The sequence below is a fragment of the Drosophila ananassae genome, chromosome 2R, assembly GCF_017639315.1.
Source record: "Drosophila ananassae strain 14024-0371.13 chromosome 2R, ASM1763931v2, whole genome shotgun sequence".
In the NCBI taxonomy this organism is placed as follows: domain Eukaryota; kingdom Metazoa; phylum Arthropoda; class Insecta; order Diptera; family Drosophilidae; genus Drosophila; species Drosophila ananassae.
In genome coordinates this window covers 11,837,716-11,853,607 of record NC_057928.1, presented here as the reverse complement: position 1 = coordinate 11,853,607, position 15,892 = coordinate 11,837,716, and the positions used below count along the sequence as shown (strand labels likewise).

General features: G+C 42.5%; 4 protein-coding genes across 7 annotated transcripts; all 4 read right to left on the bottom strand.

The window, feature by feature from the left end:
* Positions 1–6,808: 6,808 nt before the first annotated feature.
* On the bottom strand, positions 6,809–10,460 carry LOC6506475 (leucine-rich repeat-containing protein 15). Of its 3 annotated transcripts, XM_044714414.1 has the most exons (7): positions 10,361–10,403; positions 10,264–10,305; positions 9,465–9,884; positions 9,251–9,409; positions 9,091–9,190; positions 8,062–9,030; positions 6,809–7,997 (listed from the first exon to the last, which is right to left on the bottom strand). In XM_044714414.1, exons 6-7 carry the CDS (start codon positions 8,716–8,718, stop codon positions 7,008–7,010), a joined length of 1,647 nt encoding a protein of 548 aa, XP_044570349.1. In that variant the 5' UTR covers positions 8,719–9,030; positions 9,091–9,190; positions 9,251–9,409; positions 9,465–9,884; positions 10,264–10,305; positions 10,361–10,403; the 3' UTR covers positions 6,809–7,007. The 3 variants fall into 3 exon arrangements, with proteins under 3 accessions (XP_044570349.1, XP_044570348.1, XP_044570350.1); XM_044714413.1 differs by lacking the exon at positions 10,264–10,305 and having other exon boundaries at positions 10,361–10,460; XM_044714415.1 differs by lacking the exon at positions 10,264–10,305 and having other exon boundaries at positions 9,465–9,874; positions 10,361–10,412.
* Positions 9,170–9,866, bottom strand: LOC116654457 (phospholipid scramblase 2). Its single transcript, XM_032454953.1, has 3 exons — positions 9,465–9,866; positions 9,251–9,409; positions 9,170–9,190 (listed from the first exon to the last, which is right to left on the bottom strand). Exons 1-3 carry the CDS (start codon positions 9,864–9,866, stop codon positions 9,170–9,172), a joined length of 582 nt encoding a protein of 193 aa, XP_032310844.1.
* Positions 10,461–10,513: 53 nt separating the features above from the next.
* Positions 10,514–15,682, bottom strand: LOC6506473 (phospholipid scramblase 1). Of its 2 annotated transcripts, XM_032454010.2 has the most exons (6): positions 15,280–15,682; positions 14,196–14,493; positions 12,280–12,770; positions 12,064–12,222; positions 10,688–11,990; positions 10,514–10,627 (listed from the first exon to the last, which is right to left on the bottom strand). In XM_032454010.2, exons 1-5 carry the CDS (start codon positions 15,448–15,450, stop codon positions 11,931–11,933), a joined length of 1,179 nt encoding a protein of 392 aa, XP_032309901.1. In that variant the 5' UTR covers positions 15,451–15,682; the 3' UTR covers positions 10,514–10,627; positions 10,688–11,930. The 2 variants fall into 2 exon arrangements, with proteins under 2 accessions (XP_032309901.1, XP_032309902.1); XM_032454011.2 differs by lacking the exons at positions 14,196–14,493; positions 15,280–15,682 and adding an exon at positions 13,219–13,357.
* On the bottom strand, positions 10,577–11,257 carry LOC6506474. The gene is made up of 2 exons (XM_001957765.3): positions 10,688–11,257; positions 10,577–10,627 (listed from the first exon to the last, which is right to left on the bottom strand). Exons 1-2 carry the CDS (start codon positions 11,255–11,257, stop codon positions 10,577–10,579), a joined length of 621 nt encoding a protein of 206 aa, XP_001957801.1.
* Positions 15,683–15,892: the final 210 nt, after the last annotated feature.

The following is a 15,892-nucleotide window of genomic DNA, read 5'->3' as shown; positions in this document are numbered from 1 at the left end:
TGTCCTGAAGGATATGCTGGAGTATCGAGTTTTGACAGTCGCCCGGGTCTAGACAATGTAATTGTCGACAGCAGCACCAGCAGCACCAAATCGAATGTCTGCCAGAAATTCGAACTTTGGGACTCCTTAATAGCTTCTGAGGCGGTAAATCAGCTCGGCCCGTATAAATCACCAAGTCCAAGGCCCGTTCCCAGCTCATATGTTGCGGCTTTTAAATCACAAGGTGTCAGGTTGGAAAACGAATCGAATGAAAAAACTTAAAACAATGCGCCGGACTATTTTTGATGAGGGTAGCACTATGGAACCAAAAGGGGGGCAATCGGAATGTTGAACTAACCAGGACACGGGCTGCAGGTCGCAGGTCGCAGGTCGGAGGTCGGAGGTCGGAGGTAGCTGGTCGTTTGTTTGTTTATTTATTTATTTCGAGTGTCCAAACAGTCGACCACTTGTCACAGCCAACAGTCGCAACTTGATTTATAAACATTTACATATTGCCGCCGTTGTCTCTCTCGATATATATTTTAGTTTTTCCTCGCTGGCGCTTATGTACCTACCTGGGCTTTCACTCACTTTATTGTTGGCCAATTAGGCCCAGCCATAAATTTATGCGAAAACGAGGGAATCTGGAAAGGCAAAGGAAGCCGGCAACTTCAGGGCACAGCAGAGTCTGCAGTGCCGTTAATTAAAAAGTTTTTTAACAAGTTAATTGAAATAAATCTCGATTGGAGTTTTTATTGATATTGGGCTGACGTTTGGCATTTGCCGCTGCCGCTGCCGCTACCGCTGCCAAACGGAACGAAGCGAAACTAAATAATTAGTTTGCTGGCCTCTTTTTGGGCCAAACTTTTTGTGCCACTTGAAGTGGAGAAGTTCTGGCCGTGGCCAAATGGAGGGCCGGCCGGGAAGGAAGCCAGCCAAACTGTTTGCCAACAACTCGAGCACGAGCCACTCACTTCAGTTTGGCGAAAACTTAACACATTATGAGTCTCGGCTTTGACTTCTACCCTCCAGCCGAATGGAATCGAAATCCCCGGCGATCCCCCGCAAATGCATTTGACATTTTGCGATGGAGCAACAGCTGCTATATAAATTAAAAAATACAACAGACCAGAAAGGCCCAAAGCCAAAGTAAAACGGAGTCTGGCATCATGCCTTCCTTCCATCCTGCCATCCTTCCATCCTGCCATGCTGCCAATACAAATAAAAGAGCAATAACAGTCGTGACAGGAACAACTTGTATTGGAGGGACCTCCGGCTTCACCTTTTACTTTTTTTTGAGCCTCTGGCGGGAAGCAGGCATAAATAATATGTACAAAAGAAACTTTTTGTCAAAGCGCCCCGAGTGGCACTTGGAGCTCACCCTTTTTCCAGATAAGTCCCAGCGAGCGCGATTGGGGGCCCCAATCAGGAAATCGATAATGATTTGGCCTAGCTATAGGCTCCACAGTTAAAACTGGGCTTCAACTGACTTCTCTTTTACTCTAATGTAAGTCAGCCAGGTATGATTCATTTTTATTATACGATTTTTTAAAGGAAATAACAATAGCGATGCTCTTTCCCTTTGACACGCTGCAATGCAATATATTTTCACTTTGTGGAAATTTTATTTAAACCTGAAGTGAACGAAATATTCACCTTAACGAAGACAGGAGCTATTCAAAAGTCGCCACAATCGCCCGGGGAGTGTAAAATGAAGCGAGCCTTTTGAATGGCAGCCATGGCGACAACGTGGAGAGCAAAAGACTTGGACGGTCATCAAAGTAAAGTGTTTTCCAACTTTTCCTTTTCTCTGCCATGGTTTTCCCCGGCATGCTTTCTGTTTTTCTGCATTGTCCTGAAAACTGGTCCTGAAAACTTTGCGCAGCTTCCCAGCTGCTCCTGCGGCGCTCTGTTATTGTTGTTATTTACTATTAAAGTTGCAGGGATCGTAAACAGCTTGCGGCAAGAAAAAAAACAAAAGGGGGGACTTGGGTAGGAAATGGGGATAGTTCCTCTGATTGGCTTTGCCAGTTGTAATTTCGCAATTTCCGGTGCCATGTGGGCTTGTTCATGGCTTTATTACCAATTAAAGTTATTCAATTGCCGCGAAAAAGTTAAAACGCTGCGCTAATTTCATTTCCCCCGCACACATCCATGTAAATATTGCAATGCACATATCTATTTTATGCTGGCGTTTATTGTTCCGACCGAAAAGCAACAACTGCCGGAATGCGACGAGTTGGCTGGGTGGTGGGATAGCGGGTTTTGCATATTTAATGCATCTAATCAACATTAAGCCATGTTTTTGGTTGCGAAAGGGGCGGTGTGTTCCCCATTTGGCCACAGCTCTCCACGCCGCGGTCCAACCACTGCCCCCACCTCTGGAAAAGATACAAAATTCAGTTGCAGATACATTTCTGCTCCCGTCACATTTACATAATTTCATTGGCAACACATGCTGCTGGGTCACACCCCCATACCATGGCCCTGGCCCGGCTGCCCCTGCAACAAATTATTACACGCTTTTATTAACAAAAATTATGCTCGACTGTTCATTTGCAGCGTCATCAAAATGGCGTAGATCCTTGGGCTCCCTGCCTCGGCTCCTTGGCTGTTGATTTCGCATAAATATTCATCAGTTAATATCTATGGCCCATAAATAGATGCACACTGGAATCCGAGAGAGGCGAAGGATCAAGGAGCAATGGCCGCAGGCTCTTTCATTAATTAAGTTCAGATTTTTCCTACTTTTTTTTCCTTTCCTGCATAAGCAAGTGCGTAGTCGATGGGCAGAGGCGGAGACAGGATTATAGATTATATAAGAAAAAGGGGGTTCATTGGACTTTCATAAAACTTATGTCCAAGACCATAACAGTCTTGAAATAATGAATGGAAAAAATTCAAATTAAATAGAACAATTAAAATAGAATTAACACATAAATCATTTTAATTTTCTTTAAATGACATCCAATTGTGTCCTGCCATGTTAATTTAATTCAATTAACCACCAAATACCTTATGGATAAAAAGGACCTCCTGGGTCGCGCTCCTGTCTAAAAAAAAGAGGGACGCCAACGATGACGATGACAGCGATACACGAGCCACTCAATCTTGTTGAGTAAGCGCCACTAATTTGTTTTTAAGGGCGGCAGGATGGTCCCACCGCCTCCGCCCCTTTGGGCCAACACTCTGCATACTTTATTGACCACATGAAGAGTGTGTGTGTGTGCCAGGCTGGAGTGTGACCACAAATACGCTTTCAAGAAGTCATTTCCAGGACGAAGGCAGCTGCAACCTGGCTTGGCCCTAGGTCCTTGGCAGTCAGCTCATGCAATTTGGCTATTAAAAATCATTAGCAGAAGGGAATTTCCATCCTCGGGCCAAATTTCAGAATTTCAGGTGGTGTGCACTCTGGCGAAGGAAAATCTTTGAGGCAGCCTGCATTGTTGCAGCTGCATACTTTGTGGCGCTCTACCCAGGCATTCTCATTTAATCACCGAAGGCAAAAACCTGCCAAACTAAAAGAAAAGATGCTGCCACATTTTTGCCTTTATCAGCTATGCGGTGAAGAGATAAAAGGGGTTATAAAAATATATTTATCCACTTAACTCAAAAACTTCAATAAAATAACAATAAGAATCGAATGGAAATTGTCCAAGATATGGCCATCGCGGGGAGCCAGACTTTCCTTCCGTGGCTTACAAAAACTTTTGAAGGGGGTTCCCTAGAAAATTTGATCAAAAATCAAAAAAATATTTCGTTCTTAGGTTTTGATGCAGAATGGTGGAGAATGGATCCACGAATCGTTTCAGGTATTCCGCTCAAGAATCGAATGGAAATTGGCCACGATGTGGCCATCGCGGGGAGCCAAAGTATCCTTCCATGGCTTATAACAACTTTTGAAGGGGGTCCCCTAGAAAATTTGATCAAAAATGTAAAAAATATTTCGTTCTTAGGTTTTGATGCAGAATGGTGGAGAATGGATCCACAAATCGTTTAAGGTATTCCGCTCAAGAATCGAACGGAAATTGGCCACGATATGGCCATCGCGGGGAGCCAAAGTATCCTTCCATGGCTTATAACAACTTTTAAAGGGGGTCCCCTAGAAAATTTGATGAAAAATCCAAAAAATATTTCGTTCTTAGGTTTTGATGCAGAATTGTGGAGAATGGATCCACAAATCGTTTAAGGTATTCCGCTCAAGAATCGAATGGAAATTGGCCACGATATGGCCATCGCGGGGAGCCAGAGTGTCCTTCCATGCCTTATAGCAACTTTTGAAGGGGGTCTCCTAGAAAATTTGATAAAAAATATAAAAAATATTTCGTTCTTAGGTTTTGATGCAGAATGGTGGAGAATGGATCCACGAATCGTTTCAGGTATTCCGCTCAAGAATCGAATGGAAATTGGCCACGATGTGGCCATCGCGGGGAGCCAAAGTATCCTTCCATGGCTTATAACAACTTTTAAAGGGGGTCCCCTAGAAAATTTGATGAAAAATCCAAAAAATATTTCGTTCTTAGGTTTTGATGCAGAATTGTGGAGAATGGATCCACAAATCGTTTAAGGTATTCCGCTCAAAAATCGAATGGAAATTGGCCACGATATGGCCATCGCGGGGAGCCAGAGTGTCCTTCCATGCCTTATTGCAACTTTTAAAGGGGGTCCCCTAGAAAATTTGATGAAAAATCCAAAAAATATTTCGTTCTTAGGTTTTGATGCAGAATTGTGGAGAATGGATCCACAAATCGTTTAAGGTATTCCGCTCAAGAATCGAATGGAAATTGGCCACGATATGGCCATCGCGGGGAGCCAGAGTGTCCTTCCATGCCTTATAGCAACTTTTGAAGGGGGTCCCCTAGAAAATTTGATCAAAAATGTAAATAATATTTCGTTCTTAGGTTTTGATGCAGAATGGTGGAGAATGGATCCACGAATCGTTTAAGGTATTCCGCTCAAGAATCGAATGGAAATTGGCCACGATATGGCCATCGCGGGGAGCCAGAGTGTCCTTCCATGCCTTATTGCAACTTTTAAAGGGGGTCCCCTAGAAAATTTGATGAAAAATCCAAAAAATATTTCGTTCTTAGGTTTTGATGCAGAATTGTGGAGAATGGATCCACGAATCGTTTAAGGTATTCCGCTCAAGAATCGAATGGAAATTGGCCACGATATGGCCATCGCGGGGAGCCAAAGTATCCTTCCATGGCTTATAGCAACTTTTGAAGGGGGTATATAGTAACTTTTGAAGGGGGGAACATATAGAAGAGGAACATATATGCAAAGACTGAAGTTGAAAGCTTGAAAACTGAAAGACCTAATATAATTATAATACCCTCTTACTTGCTATAAATACCCCATTGAAAATATTTTTGGTCGTAAATTTAAATACTAATAAGTAATATACATTCCTGTGCTGGCTAGTTGTGCAAACATGTTATTGCAAATATTTTGTTAACAAATTTTGTGGCCTTTTAAGCCACAGAAACGCAATTAGCCGTGAACGTAATTAACCAAATAAAATGAGAATGCAAAGTGCAGCGGTCAGCACTCCAAACCGAAATGACAAAACTAAAATTTAAAACACGGCAAACCACGGCAGAATATGAATTTTCATTTGAATTTGAGAATTTGAATTTCTAGTTAAAAATATCACGCATACGCCAGGGGGTCAAGGACTATTGGACAGCTGGGCTGCTAGCCAGATGGGGAAATTGATGGCCGGCATGTCTTTGACACCTCAGCGGAGCTTCATTTCAGGTTGACAAGGGTTCGGAATTTCCCCGGAGAGGGAGCAGCAACAAGTCCTGGATGGGAAGCCGGAACTCTCCCTTTACCATTTCGGCTATCAAATTGTGCAAACAACGGGCCAAAGTTTGTTGCCAAATTAATTGAAGGGACCTGTAGGTGAGCAGGGCCCCGTAAGGAAACATGGATGGCTGGGCCAAGCAAACAGCTCCTTTCACCTCTGACAGGCCATCTAATTCATCGAAAATGTGAAACCAAAAATGTAATTTAATTAGTGGTTTTTCAATTTCTGGTTCTGTCGGCTTTAAGCCCGAAAAACTTTTATGGCCCATGTTGAGCTGGCTTTCTGGGTGTTCGCTGGGATTTGAATGAATTTAATTGCGCATTGAGTGCACATGTTCTGGATGCCAACTCCATTGTTCTTTTGTCACCTGCGAGTTGCTGGAGTATTTGCTCGACTTGTTCTGACCCTGCTGCCTCTTTTCAAACACATAGTTGAATGCGAATGTCCTTACAAGTTAGAGGGAAACTTTATCATTAAAAACTCATTAAAAACTTCAATTAAAAACTCTCGGGCACATATTCATAACCGCATATAGTCAGAGATCTCCTTAATTTAATTTCCCATAAAAACTTCTTTCATTTTCCTCCCATTCCGTCAATTGATCAAGTCACTATGGCTGGTCCTGGGAACAAAAGTTTAGCTGCAAACAAATTGAAAATTTTAATAAAAATTCTTGCGCTAAATTACGCTTAACAATCACCGTCCCCGTGCCATCTGGAATTCCCAATCCTCCGTCATTGTCATTGTCCAACTGTTCGCTTAAGTGGTGTTAAGTATTTGAAAATCTCTACTTCGGTTTTCAGTTTGGATCATCCCGCTCCGGCGGCACCCTCTTCCGTTTTATTGTTTTACGACAGTTGGCCAAATACTTTGGCTAGCAAAAGTTTTGCCCTCATGGTCATCCAATTGTCTGTGATTTACGGAGGCTCCTCCAAGGATCCGCTCCAAATTCCTGGGGTGGACATCCCGTCAGTCACCCAAGCGAGTCGAAAGCCACAACAGAAACTGCAGTCCAGCGTTTAGTGGATATTGATTTATTACTCTTTAACTCGCAGGATAAAATAAGTTTTGAATCAGCAGGATGGGGACACAAACAGGGGGTTATGTCCTTCGGTGGTTTCGAAGGGACTTGCATGTATTTTCTTAAAATGAATAAGAAAGTACTCAATAAATAATATGAAATAAACTATAAAATAATAAATAAAATAAATTGAAACTAAATCTTCTCGTAGCTCTCGACAATTGCATGAGACCGAACTTCTTCCAGAACACGAATGCAATTTTCCAAAGGTGTGACAATGCAGAGGGGTTTCCGGCCACTAAAGTAGGCACTACTGGGACGGGCATAGGCCACCTGGCGTCTATCCAGCCAGGCGGTAATCTCGTCCAGACACAAACACTGCCAGGGATTTCCCTCGACGCTGATGTGTTGAAGTTTCGGGAGATAGGATGAATTTTTCAGGTCCGGCAGATATGTCAGGCGATTGTTATTAATCTCAAGATGAGTGAGGCGGTCCAATGTGTCTATGACATCGTCCTCGATCTCCTCCAGGCGATTCTCACCGAGGGTCAGGAACTGCAGACGCCGCATGGGAGCGAAGAGTCGAATATCGAGACTGACCAAACGGTTTCTTTTCAGTCGCAGTTCCATTAGAAATGGCAGTGAGGAGAGGGCCAAAGGATGTAGATCCATGATATTATTATTACTCAAGTCCAACATGGTGAAGTGCCGCAGGAGAGTGTCCCCAAATACCCGAGCGCCTAACTTTTTAATATTATTTCTGCTCAAATCTATTCTTTCCAAGGAAGTCAGATTGGCAAAAACGTCATCTGGAAGGATGGAAATTTTGTTTCCCTGAAGTTGCAGAGATTGCAAGCTAGTTAGACCCACAAAAGCCCGAGGATGGATCTTGTTGATCAGATTGAGCCAGAGATTAAGGGTCTTCAGGTTACCCAGCCGGCAGAAAACCGAATCTTCCAGTACTTTCACATTATTCGAACTGTAGTCGAGTAGCTCCAGGGGCATGGGGTCCTTGGGGCCCATGAAAAGAGGCCGGTTGATCTCGTACAAATTATTGTTGGAGACATTCAAAACCTGCAACTTGGGTAGATGATAGAAGATCCCAATGTCCAGGTTTTCCAGCCAATTGCTGTGCAGATGCAGTTCCTCCAGCTTGGGTAATCCACGCAGTCGGCACCAATGGAACTATGGAGTTTAGAGTAATTCTGGAAGGTATTCTACTAAAAAATCCCTTTAAGATCAAACTTACATCTCTCACATTGTTGTTACTAATGGACAGATACTGCAGGTTGGCATTCTCGCCCAGAGTTATGTTCTCCTGTTCATTTGTGGTAAAGTCTAGGAAACGCAGATTCTTCATATCCCTGAACGAGTTTGGCTCTATTTCGGCAATCAGGTTGTTGGAGAAGTTTCCATACACCAAGCTAGCCAGGCGACTCATCTTCTGGCCAGTTATCAGCTGAATGTCATTGAAGCTCACGTCCAGGTTCACTATCTTAGAGCCAATTGGAAAATGCTGCTCCTGCAGCTCCTCCAACTGGCAGCTGGTGAGATTCAGCTCCTGGAGCTCCGTAAAGTCCTGGAGACCATTACCATTGAAGGTAACTCCTCCGGATTTGGACAAATCCAAACGTATGAGCCCCGAAAGAGCTGGAAGCTTCGCCTCGAACTCATTATCGAGGCCCGTCTGTTCATTGACGATTTTCACACTCCGCCAATTTTTTCCCACATACCGGCTCAGTTGTTCAAAGCTCTCGATTTCACGGCACAGGTAACTGGCATTTCCCAGGTTCTCACATTCCTGCAGATCCTTTGCGAATATTCCACAGATACACATGATTAGTAGAAAAGTAGTTAGACACTTTTCGAGCCTAAAGATAAAACGCAGCAGACGCATCGCCTGCATTTTGAGAACTGAACTTCAAAACAAACTTGTTGCGCGTGCAGTGCGTTAATTTGAGTTTATTTTTAATCGAAATAAACCGGTCATGTAGCCGGTTTCCACTTCCAGTCGGATATTCGCCTAAATTAAGACGTTTTCTTGTTATCGAGACTCAAGAGGGGTTCTTAAAAAATTAACAATAGTAAGTGACCTTATTTTTATGCTAACAGTTCAAATCAGCTTAAGCTTAAAACAAATACAAAATATATTTAAAAAATATTTAACAATGAGGTAGGTTCTGGTTCTTATTATTAGTTTTTCGTTGTAAATAAAATCCTGAAAGAAAATATAAAACATTAATACGTTAAATAAATTTTAATAAAGAAAGGAACTTACTTTGTAGAATGTGGCATCTGGTAAAGAACAGTTTATGTACCATTTAGTAACATATTTTTTTTTTAAAGACTCCCTGATATTATTCATGGCAAACGGCATCCTAAAAGATTAAAAAGTAGATTATAGACTCCTTTTTTAATATTTAAAATACAAAACTCACAATCAGAAGTGTTGCACCAAGGATAATCGCCTTAGTTTCCACATTCGCAGTCCTGGAAAATGTGACTTGGAAATTGTCAGCGGATGTGAACATTTCCTGTAGAACTCCAGCAAACTTCTTTCCGATTCTACCAAATTCCTGTCCCCTAGGATCGGTGACCTGTGGAAAAAGATAAATTTAGTAAAATGCCAATATTTGTAAACAAAAAACATACTATGTACTCAGGCTGCAAAGCCCCATTTTCACTGATTTTAAACATAAGATTCTTTTTGTCGTCGACGACTTTGAAACTGGCCGTAAAAACTTTGCCCTTCAGCTTGATCTTGGCCAGAAATTTGCCTCCTGGCCCAAAGACATCAACTTGTGGCTTCGATTCACAGAAAACTTGCTCGGGCCGGGCAACATGCATTATAACTTTCTTTTCGGGAGTGGTAACGTTTATTGTCATGTGGTGTTCCGGTAGAAAATTCCGATCCATGAAGTCATTGTCCTGGGAGGCGAGAAGAATCTGCTGGCCATTGGGATGGTAGACTTCATATTTTCGATTTGCATTAAAGATGCTGCTGGATTTCTTTTGCTTCACTATGACCGACTCCAAATTGGCAAAAATTTCCATTTTCAAGGCTAATTATTGCTGAAAAATAAATAAAAATAGAGAATATGTATATTTCATCAAACTTAATTAAAGAATACATAAGAAGGATGTCGAATATTCGAAAAGTTGTGGCCAAAATTAAAGAGGCAATTAAGTTCAATCAACAAGAATTTCCGCTTTGAGATACGCCCTTATCGCAAAGCTATCAAAGATTTGACAATTTATTAAGTATTTAAGTATTAAAAACTAGCACTTTAAAAAAGAACGAAAGAACATTCAATAAAATATTGAATAAAATGCTATATACTACATAATTCAATGCCAATAAACAAAACAGAAATGTTATATTTAATGAAACACTAATGACGTCATTTTTCAGATAGAGAACTATCTTTTTTGAACATTTTTGAATACTTACATATAAAAATGTGTTATAAATTTAAAAAATCGTTCTCATAAACTATAGAAACATTTACATATATTTTAAATAAGTAAGTTTAAAAAAGCTCACGTACCGGCAAAAACAACACCTGCTAGAGGAGAAAAATATTTACTCGACAACTGCTAGTGGGACCGGTGTGACCGGTCCGCTTTAAAAAGCCCCCCTTTTCCGAGTGATAAGCTATATCTTTGAAAAACCAGGGCTCCAATAATTAATATGAATCAAATCAAGAAATAAAGTATATTCTATTTAAATATTACAACATGAACCACCAAGTCAACCCATCAGTTTAATAATTTATCCTTAATTTGTCCTCCAGCAAGTGGGGATACATAGCTTCCTAAAAGAAATAAAAATATTAAAAAGGTTTTATTTAGAGGTATACATACATAGGTCTTACTAAGTAGAAAGTGACACCCACTAAAAGGGACTTGTCGGTGACCGACATGTCCTTGGGAAAAGTCACCACAAAAATGTCGCCTTCGAATACGAGTTCTCGTGGAAATTTGCGGAGCTTTCTGGTGATGGTCCCCACTCTCACGCCCTTGCCATTATAGATATTGTAGGGGATTCTCGTAGTTCCTGGGAATATGGGGCCTCTGATCTTATACACCAACTTCTTTCTAGCGTCCAAGACTCGATAACTCTGCCTTAACAATGAGAAGGACTTGTTCCGGATCGAGCCAATGTATCTAGTCGATGGAGCATAAACGTTCATTCTAGACACTTTAAACAGTTTCCTGGGTCGGTCCAGTTGCAATACCTGACGGATATCGGTGTTCATAACCAGAAACGTCACAAATGCATTCGGAAGGAACAGGCTGGCGAAGCTGTTGTCCTGGACGGCGAGCAACAGTTGCCTGTCACTGCCATCGCATATGGCATATTTTGTGTTGGTATTGCTGAAGTAGTCCAGGAAGATGAGGAGCCTGCTAACCACGACCTTATCCAACTCTCTCAAGCAATCCATTACTCCTCATTATTATTTTTTTAATTTTATACATTTTTGGAGTGTCATTACGAACACAACGAAGAGAACAGACCGAAAAAAATATAATTTTTTCTTATTTCTAAGGCCATACTGATAGGAAAATCAAATGATTTATTTTGATTTTAAATAAAGTGTTTCAGAGATTTATTCAACTATCGAAATAATACCAAAGTATTTCACATATATCTGGGTACAACAATAAAGTATTTATATAAATGTTTCCTTTCAGCTTATCCATAAAATGGGATTTATAAATATACAAACATGTAAGACACTCAAATAGCGTTCAGAAGTACCAGTTTCATTTGTTAATATTTTCTGCCACAATGTAAATTCATGAAGGAAGCAGATTCGTCGTTGAAGAGTTTGTGTTGGAGAGATAGCAAAAAATGCTCGTAAACTTAAATGTCTAAGCTATAATTGTACTGGCGATGTCCTGTCGAAGGACGCCTGAGTTTAAGTAGTTTTGTTTTGTAGTTGGCTTTCAACTTCATAACGATCAACAAGCTTTTGGTTTTGAAGACTAGTACGCGATAGTTCACAGGGATTAAATGTCAATTACAGCTTTTACCGACTGATGTACAAAGATTGCAAGCAATACGTTTTTAAAATGATAGAATGTTCCCACATCGCAGCTCTAGTCAGGGCTATATTACAACATGCCGGGTCTATCTGTTTCTTGGTTTCCTGATTTCTCAAAGAACATGGCGTCCTGTGGGTTTAAAAGAGATACAATTGTTAGATAAATATCTAATTTATAAAAGTTAAAACAAAATGGTACTTACGATCAGGAATGTGGCTCCCAAGAGAACCGCCTTCATGCGGACATCCAGATCCAGCGGAAAACTAATGCCAAAGAAGTCTGCATCCGTGAAGATCTCTCGTGCCAATCCAGACCACTGTTTCGAGATCTTTCCCACCTTCTCGCCAGTTAGGGAGACCACCTGGATGGGGATCATTTAAGAATCAAGTCTAATAAACAACTGATTTGTTCCACTCACGTTAAACTCCACGTCGCCGCAAAGAGAGAAGGTACAGAAGGGACCTTCGATGCGCAAGACAGTGTCGCCAATATGGTTGAGTATCCGGAACGAGGGCGAGCAAATGGACCACTCCTGTTCAATGGTACCGATGACATTGCCGGGTGGCGCCGAGACCTCGATGCTTTGCAGGCAGCATGGAAACAGACAGGAGGAGCAGGCCAGAGGCCGGTGCATGTGGATCACCTCATTCTGAAAGTTGTCGAACACCTTCATGTCAAAGGGACGGGCCGGTCCGCAACAGTTCCTTGTACAGCAGTCGTTGTCCTCCACCGCGTAGTAGACCTTCTGGCCCAGGGCGTTCTTGATCGAGAACTTGTTGTTGGTCTCGAAGCCGGTGAAGGCCTCGAGCAGTTCGACCTTCTGCTTAACCAAAAGCTGGTCGATAGTCGTAAGGTATTCCAATCCGCGCGGACAATTCGGAATTCCGGAAGGTATACTCATCCAGTCTCCTAAGGAAACAAAGTTTAAAGACATCGTTAGTTAAAGTTCTGCAACCTCAAACTAAATCTTGGAGTAATCTGGGCGTGTAATTGAATTAATGCGCACAAAGGGCATCTCGCGTCCAGTGTGTCAATTGGTCAATGTCGCCTTTACAATTACTGGGCATCTCTAATTGGAGGCAATGCCATGATGTTGCCCGACCATCTCGGGAATTTCATCCACAAGGCATTATGCTATATATTGTATCTAATCTGTCCGAGGAAGATAAGCTTTTATAGCCGACTTTGGAAGACTATATCTATAATTTCACAACGTCGAGTAACCTTGATTTCATTTTACATAACTGGGGACATCTTTCAGGAGACTATACTGTCTCAATTGTGAACCAAACCCCAGCCCAGCCACTTAATCTCAAATTTCCATATGGCTAGCCCCATTTCTGGGCCCTTCTCTCACCTCTTGTCCTCGTCGCTAATGTAGAACTCGTAGCCCTTTCTCTTGGCCGACTTGTTCAGTCGCATCGAGTGACGCAGCTTCTTGGGCAGCGGTTTGTTGGCCTCCCGGCAGACCAACTGCCTCAGAGTCTGCGACCTCGAGCAGAGACTACTGTACTGGCTGTACAGTGAGTGCCAGATGAAGCGCAGCACCTTGGAGCCGCCCTTGACGCCAGTGCTCCTAGACGACTCCCCCTCGCCGCAGTTTCCCCCACTGAGATCCAGTGTGGAGATGCAACCCGAGACGCCACTTGCGGCCGCTTCGTTGGACATTTTCTTTTGCTTTCTGGACTGACACGACCGACTGCTCGGCGGCACTGAGACTAACTAACTGAAGCATCGCTGCCCGTTGACGGGGAAAAATCATCGCCGACGGTGATGGCAGCGACGGACGTGTTTTAAATGCCGCTTTGTATTATTTTATTGGTTCAATTAAGGCAGACGGGCGGCTTTCCGATAAGCGCCAGAGACCTGACGGGGGATGTCAGATTTCGGATCTCTTTAGATCCGACGGACGGACGGACGGGCGGACTGGAGGCACGTGTAAACAGAGACAAGAAACTGCGATAACTGACGCGGAGGCCTAAAAACCTCGAAAACATCAACCTCTAAGCCGGCTAGGCAAATGTTTGCACTTCCAGAGGGTGTTCTTTGTTAGCACCTCTAACTGGTACAATGGGTTCGTTGGATGCACTCCCCAAGAGATCTGGAGGCATTGGACATTATCTCAAATTCAGGGCAATGACACGGCTGGAAAACAAAGATGGACTTTTGTTTTCATCTTCGGATTCTGAACGTCATCATGTTAACATGAAAATATTGACTTTTGATAATGCGTTTAAGCGTATTACCTTACATTTGGGGCATAACTGGAAAGGTTCTTAGGAGATAATGGTTTCTTTAAGATTCTGGCTCTATAGGTTACTTATTAACTCTCACCTGCCGGACCCCCAGGTCCCATTCCTGGCGCCATGCCCGGACCACCCATTCCTGGTCCCATTCCCGGCTGGGAGATGATGGGCTGCTGCGGATGTCCTCCTGGCTGAACCGGCGGATACCCTCCGTATGGCTGCGGCGGTCCTGCTGGCCCGGGTGGATAGCCTCCGAATGCCTGGGGTGGCGGCCCTCCTCCGCCCACGTAGGGCGGCTGACCAGCTCCGAAAGGAGCGGCCTCTCCGTATGGTGGCATCTGGGGAACTGGACCGTATCCGGACGGCTGCTGGCCTGGCACAAAGCCCTGAAACGATCGGGAGTTGGATGAGAAGTGTTGGATTTAGGGGCGTTGCGTTTTGGCATTCGATTCCCTGACGTGCAGGGTCAGAATAGCTACTTATCTCTACTAATTACATTTGCTTCACCAAAGATTTAAGATTAGAAACAATTAATTAATTAATTATTATTCGAAAGGAACCAGAAATACACGTTGCAGCAGATACTCTAATAATGGAATGGTTTTTGGGGTATACTGACTTAACTTTTAATTGATGACTTTTCGGTTTAGACTCTGAACTAACTTTAGAGAAAAACCACACTTATGGAAGGCTAAATAAGTAAATATTTTTCAAAAAAAACCTCTCCATCTCGGCTCAGGCTTTATAAATATATTTCATATTATATTTTTAAATGATTCATAGAGAATCATATTCATTCTCATGAGTAATCCATCTTATCGTCTTGTGTTTCCTCTTATTTTCAAAATATTGAAGTAGTTCATTGTGTTTATATTTTCTAAAGTAATATCTAAGCTATTTACCCCTTAAAGAATACTCTTATCGAGCTGCTTTTCTTTAAAGTTTGATAGCAAAATGTATGAAAGCATTTGTTGTGTGTTTGTTTGGGGATTATTGGAGCCAATGTGCAGTGTTTATTTTGTGATTAAGGAATATAAATAGACGAGAGCCAACTGCTGCAGATGACGTCATGGTTGGCGTGTCTACAGGCAACGCCTCCACCCTCAAGGCACCTCCACCCCTTGCTGAAAAATACCGAAACAGTAAAAATGAGATAATTTTCGGGGACTCACGTAATTCATGGGCGGCGGCGGCTGTTGACTTCCGGGATGTGGAGGGGCGTATGGGGCGCTTTGAGGAGGAGGTGGGTATCCGAAGCCCTCGGCGGGTGGAGCATTTGGGGGTGGGTATCCTGGCGCATAGCCCGGAGGAGCATATCCGCCTTGGTCCAAATTGCTCTTCATTCTGTGGGAACTACCGGATTTCTGTCGTTGAACTAGACCTTCTCCTTTTCGCCCCGTGCCGTGATGTTGTTGCACTTCGGGGGACGTATTCCAGGCGAATCGAAACCGCAACAATGCCGATTTGTTTTGATCAATGAATTTTCTATCACTGTCCACACGGAGCGTACAAATTCCACGCAAAAATAACACAACCACGGATATGTATGTACCAACAGTGCTGCCAACTTGGCTATTTTATTGCAAAATATGGAGGTATTTCATTTCCTAAAACTGAAAAACACTAAATTCAAAATTTATATTTTGTTTAAGCTATTTTACAAAATATATTTCTTATTTTTAACTATTTTAAATACATTAATTCTCTAACATTTGCCAAAATAAAGTACAAATAAATGGTTATTCTTGGTATTTCCCCAACACTGCTTGGCGGTCACTGTGCTAA

Coding starts and splice junctions, on each gene's coding strand:
- LOC6506475 (XM_044714413.1), bottom strand. CDS start 8,718: ATGCAGGCGATGCGTCTGCTGCGTTTTATCTTTAGGCTCGAAAAGTGT. Junction 7,998..8,061: donor GTAACAACAATGTGAGAGAT/GTAAGTTTGATC, acceptor TAAACTCCATAG/TTCCATTGGTGCCGACTGCG.
- LOC116654457 (XM_032454953.1), bottom strand. CDS start 9,866: ATGGAAATTTTTGCCAATTTGGAGTCGGTCATAGTGAAGCAAAAGAAA. Junction 9,410..9,464: donor CTTTGCAGCCTGAGTACATA/GTATGTTTTTTG, acceptor CTTTTTCCACAG/GTCACCGATCCTAGGGGACA. Junction 9,191..9,250: donor TTGGTGCAACACTTCTGATT/GTGAGTTTTGTA, acceptor TTAATCTTTTAG/GATGCCGTTTGCCATGAATA.
- LOC6506473 (XM_032454010.2), bottom strand. CDS start 15,450: ATGAAGAGCAATTTGGACCAAGGCGGATATGCTCCTCCGGGCTATGCG. Junction 14,494..15,279: donor CGCCGCCGCCCATGAATTAC/GTGAGTCCCCGA, acceptor CGATCGTTTCAG/GGCTTTGTGCCAGGCCAGCA. Junction 11,991..12,063: donor TGGGAGCCACATTCCTGATC/GTAAGTACCATT, acceptor TTAAACCCACAG/GACGCCATGTTCTTTGAGAA.
- LOC6506474 (XM_001957765.3), bottom strand. CDS start 11,257: ATGGATTGCTTGAGAGAGTTGGATAAGGTCGTGGTTAGCAGGCTCCTC. Junction 10,628..10,687: donor TGGGTGTCACTTTCTACTTA/GTAAGACCTATG, acceptor TATTTCTTTTAG/GAAGCTATGTATCCCCACTT.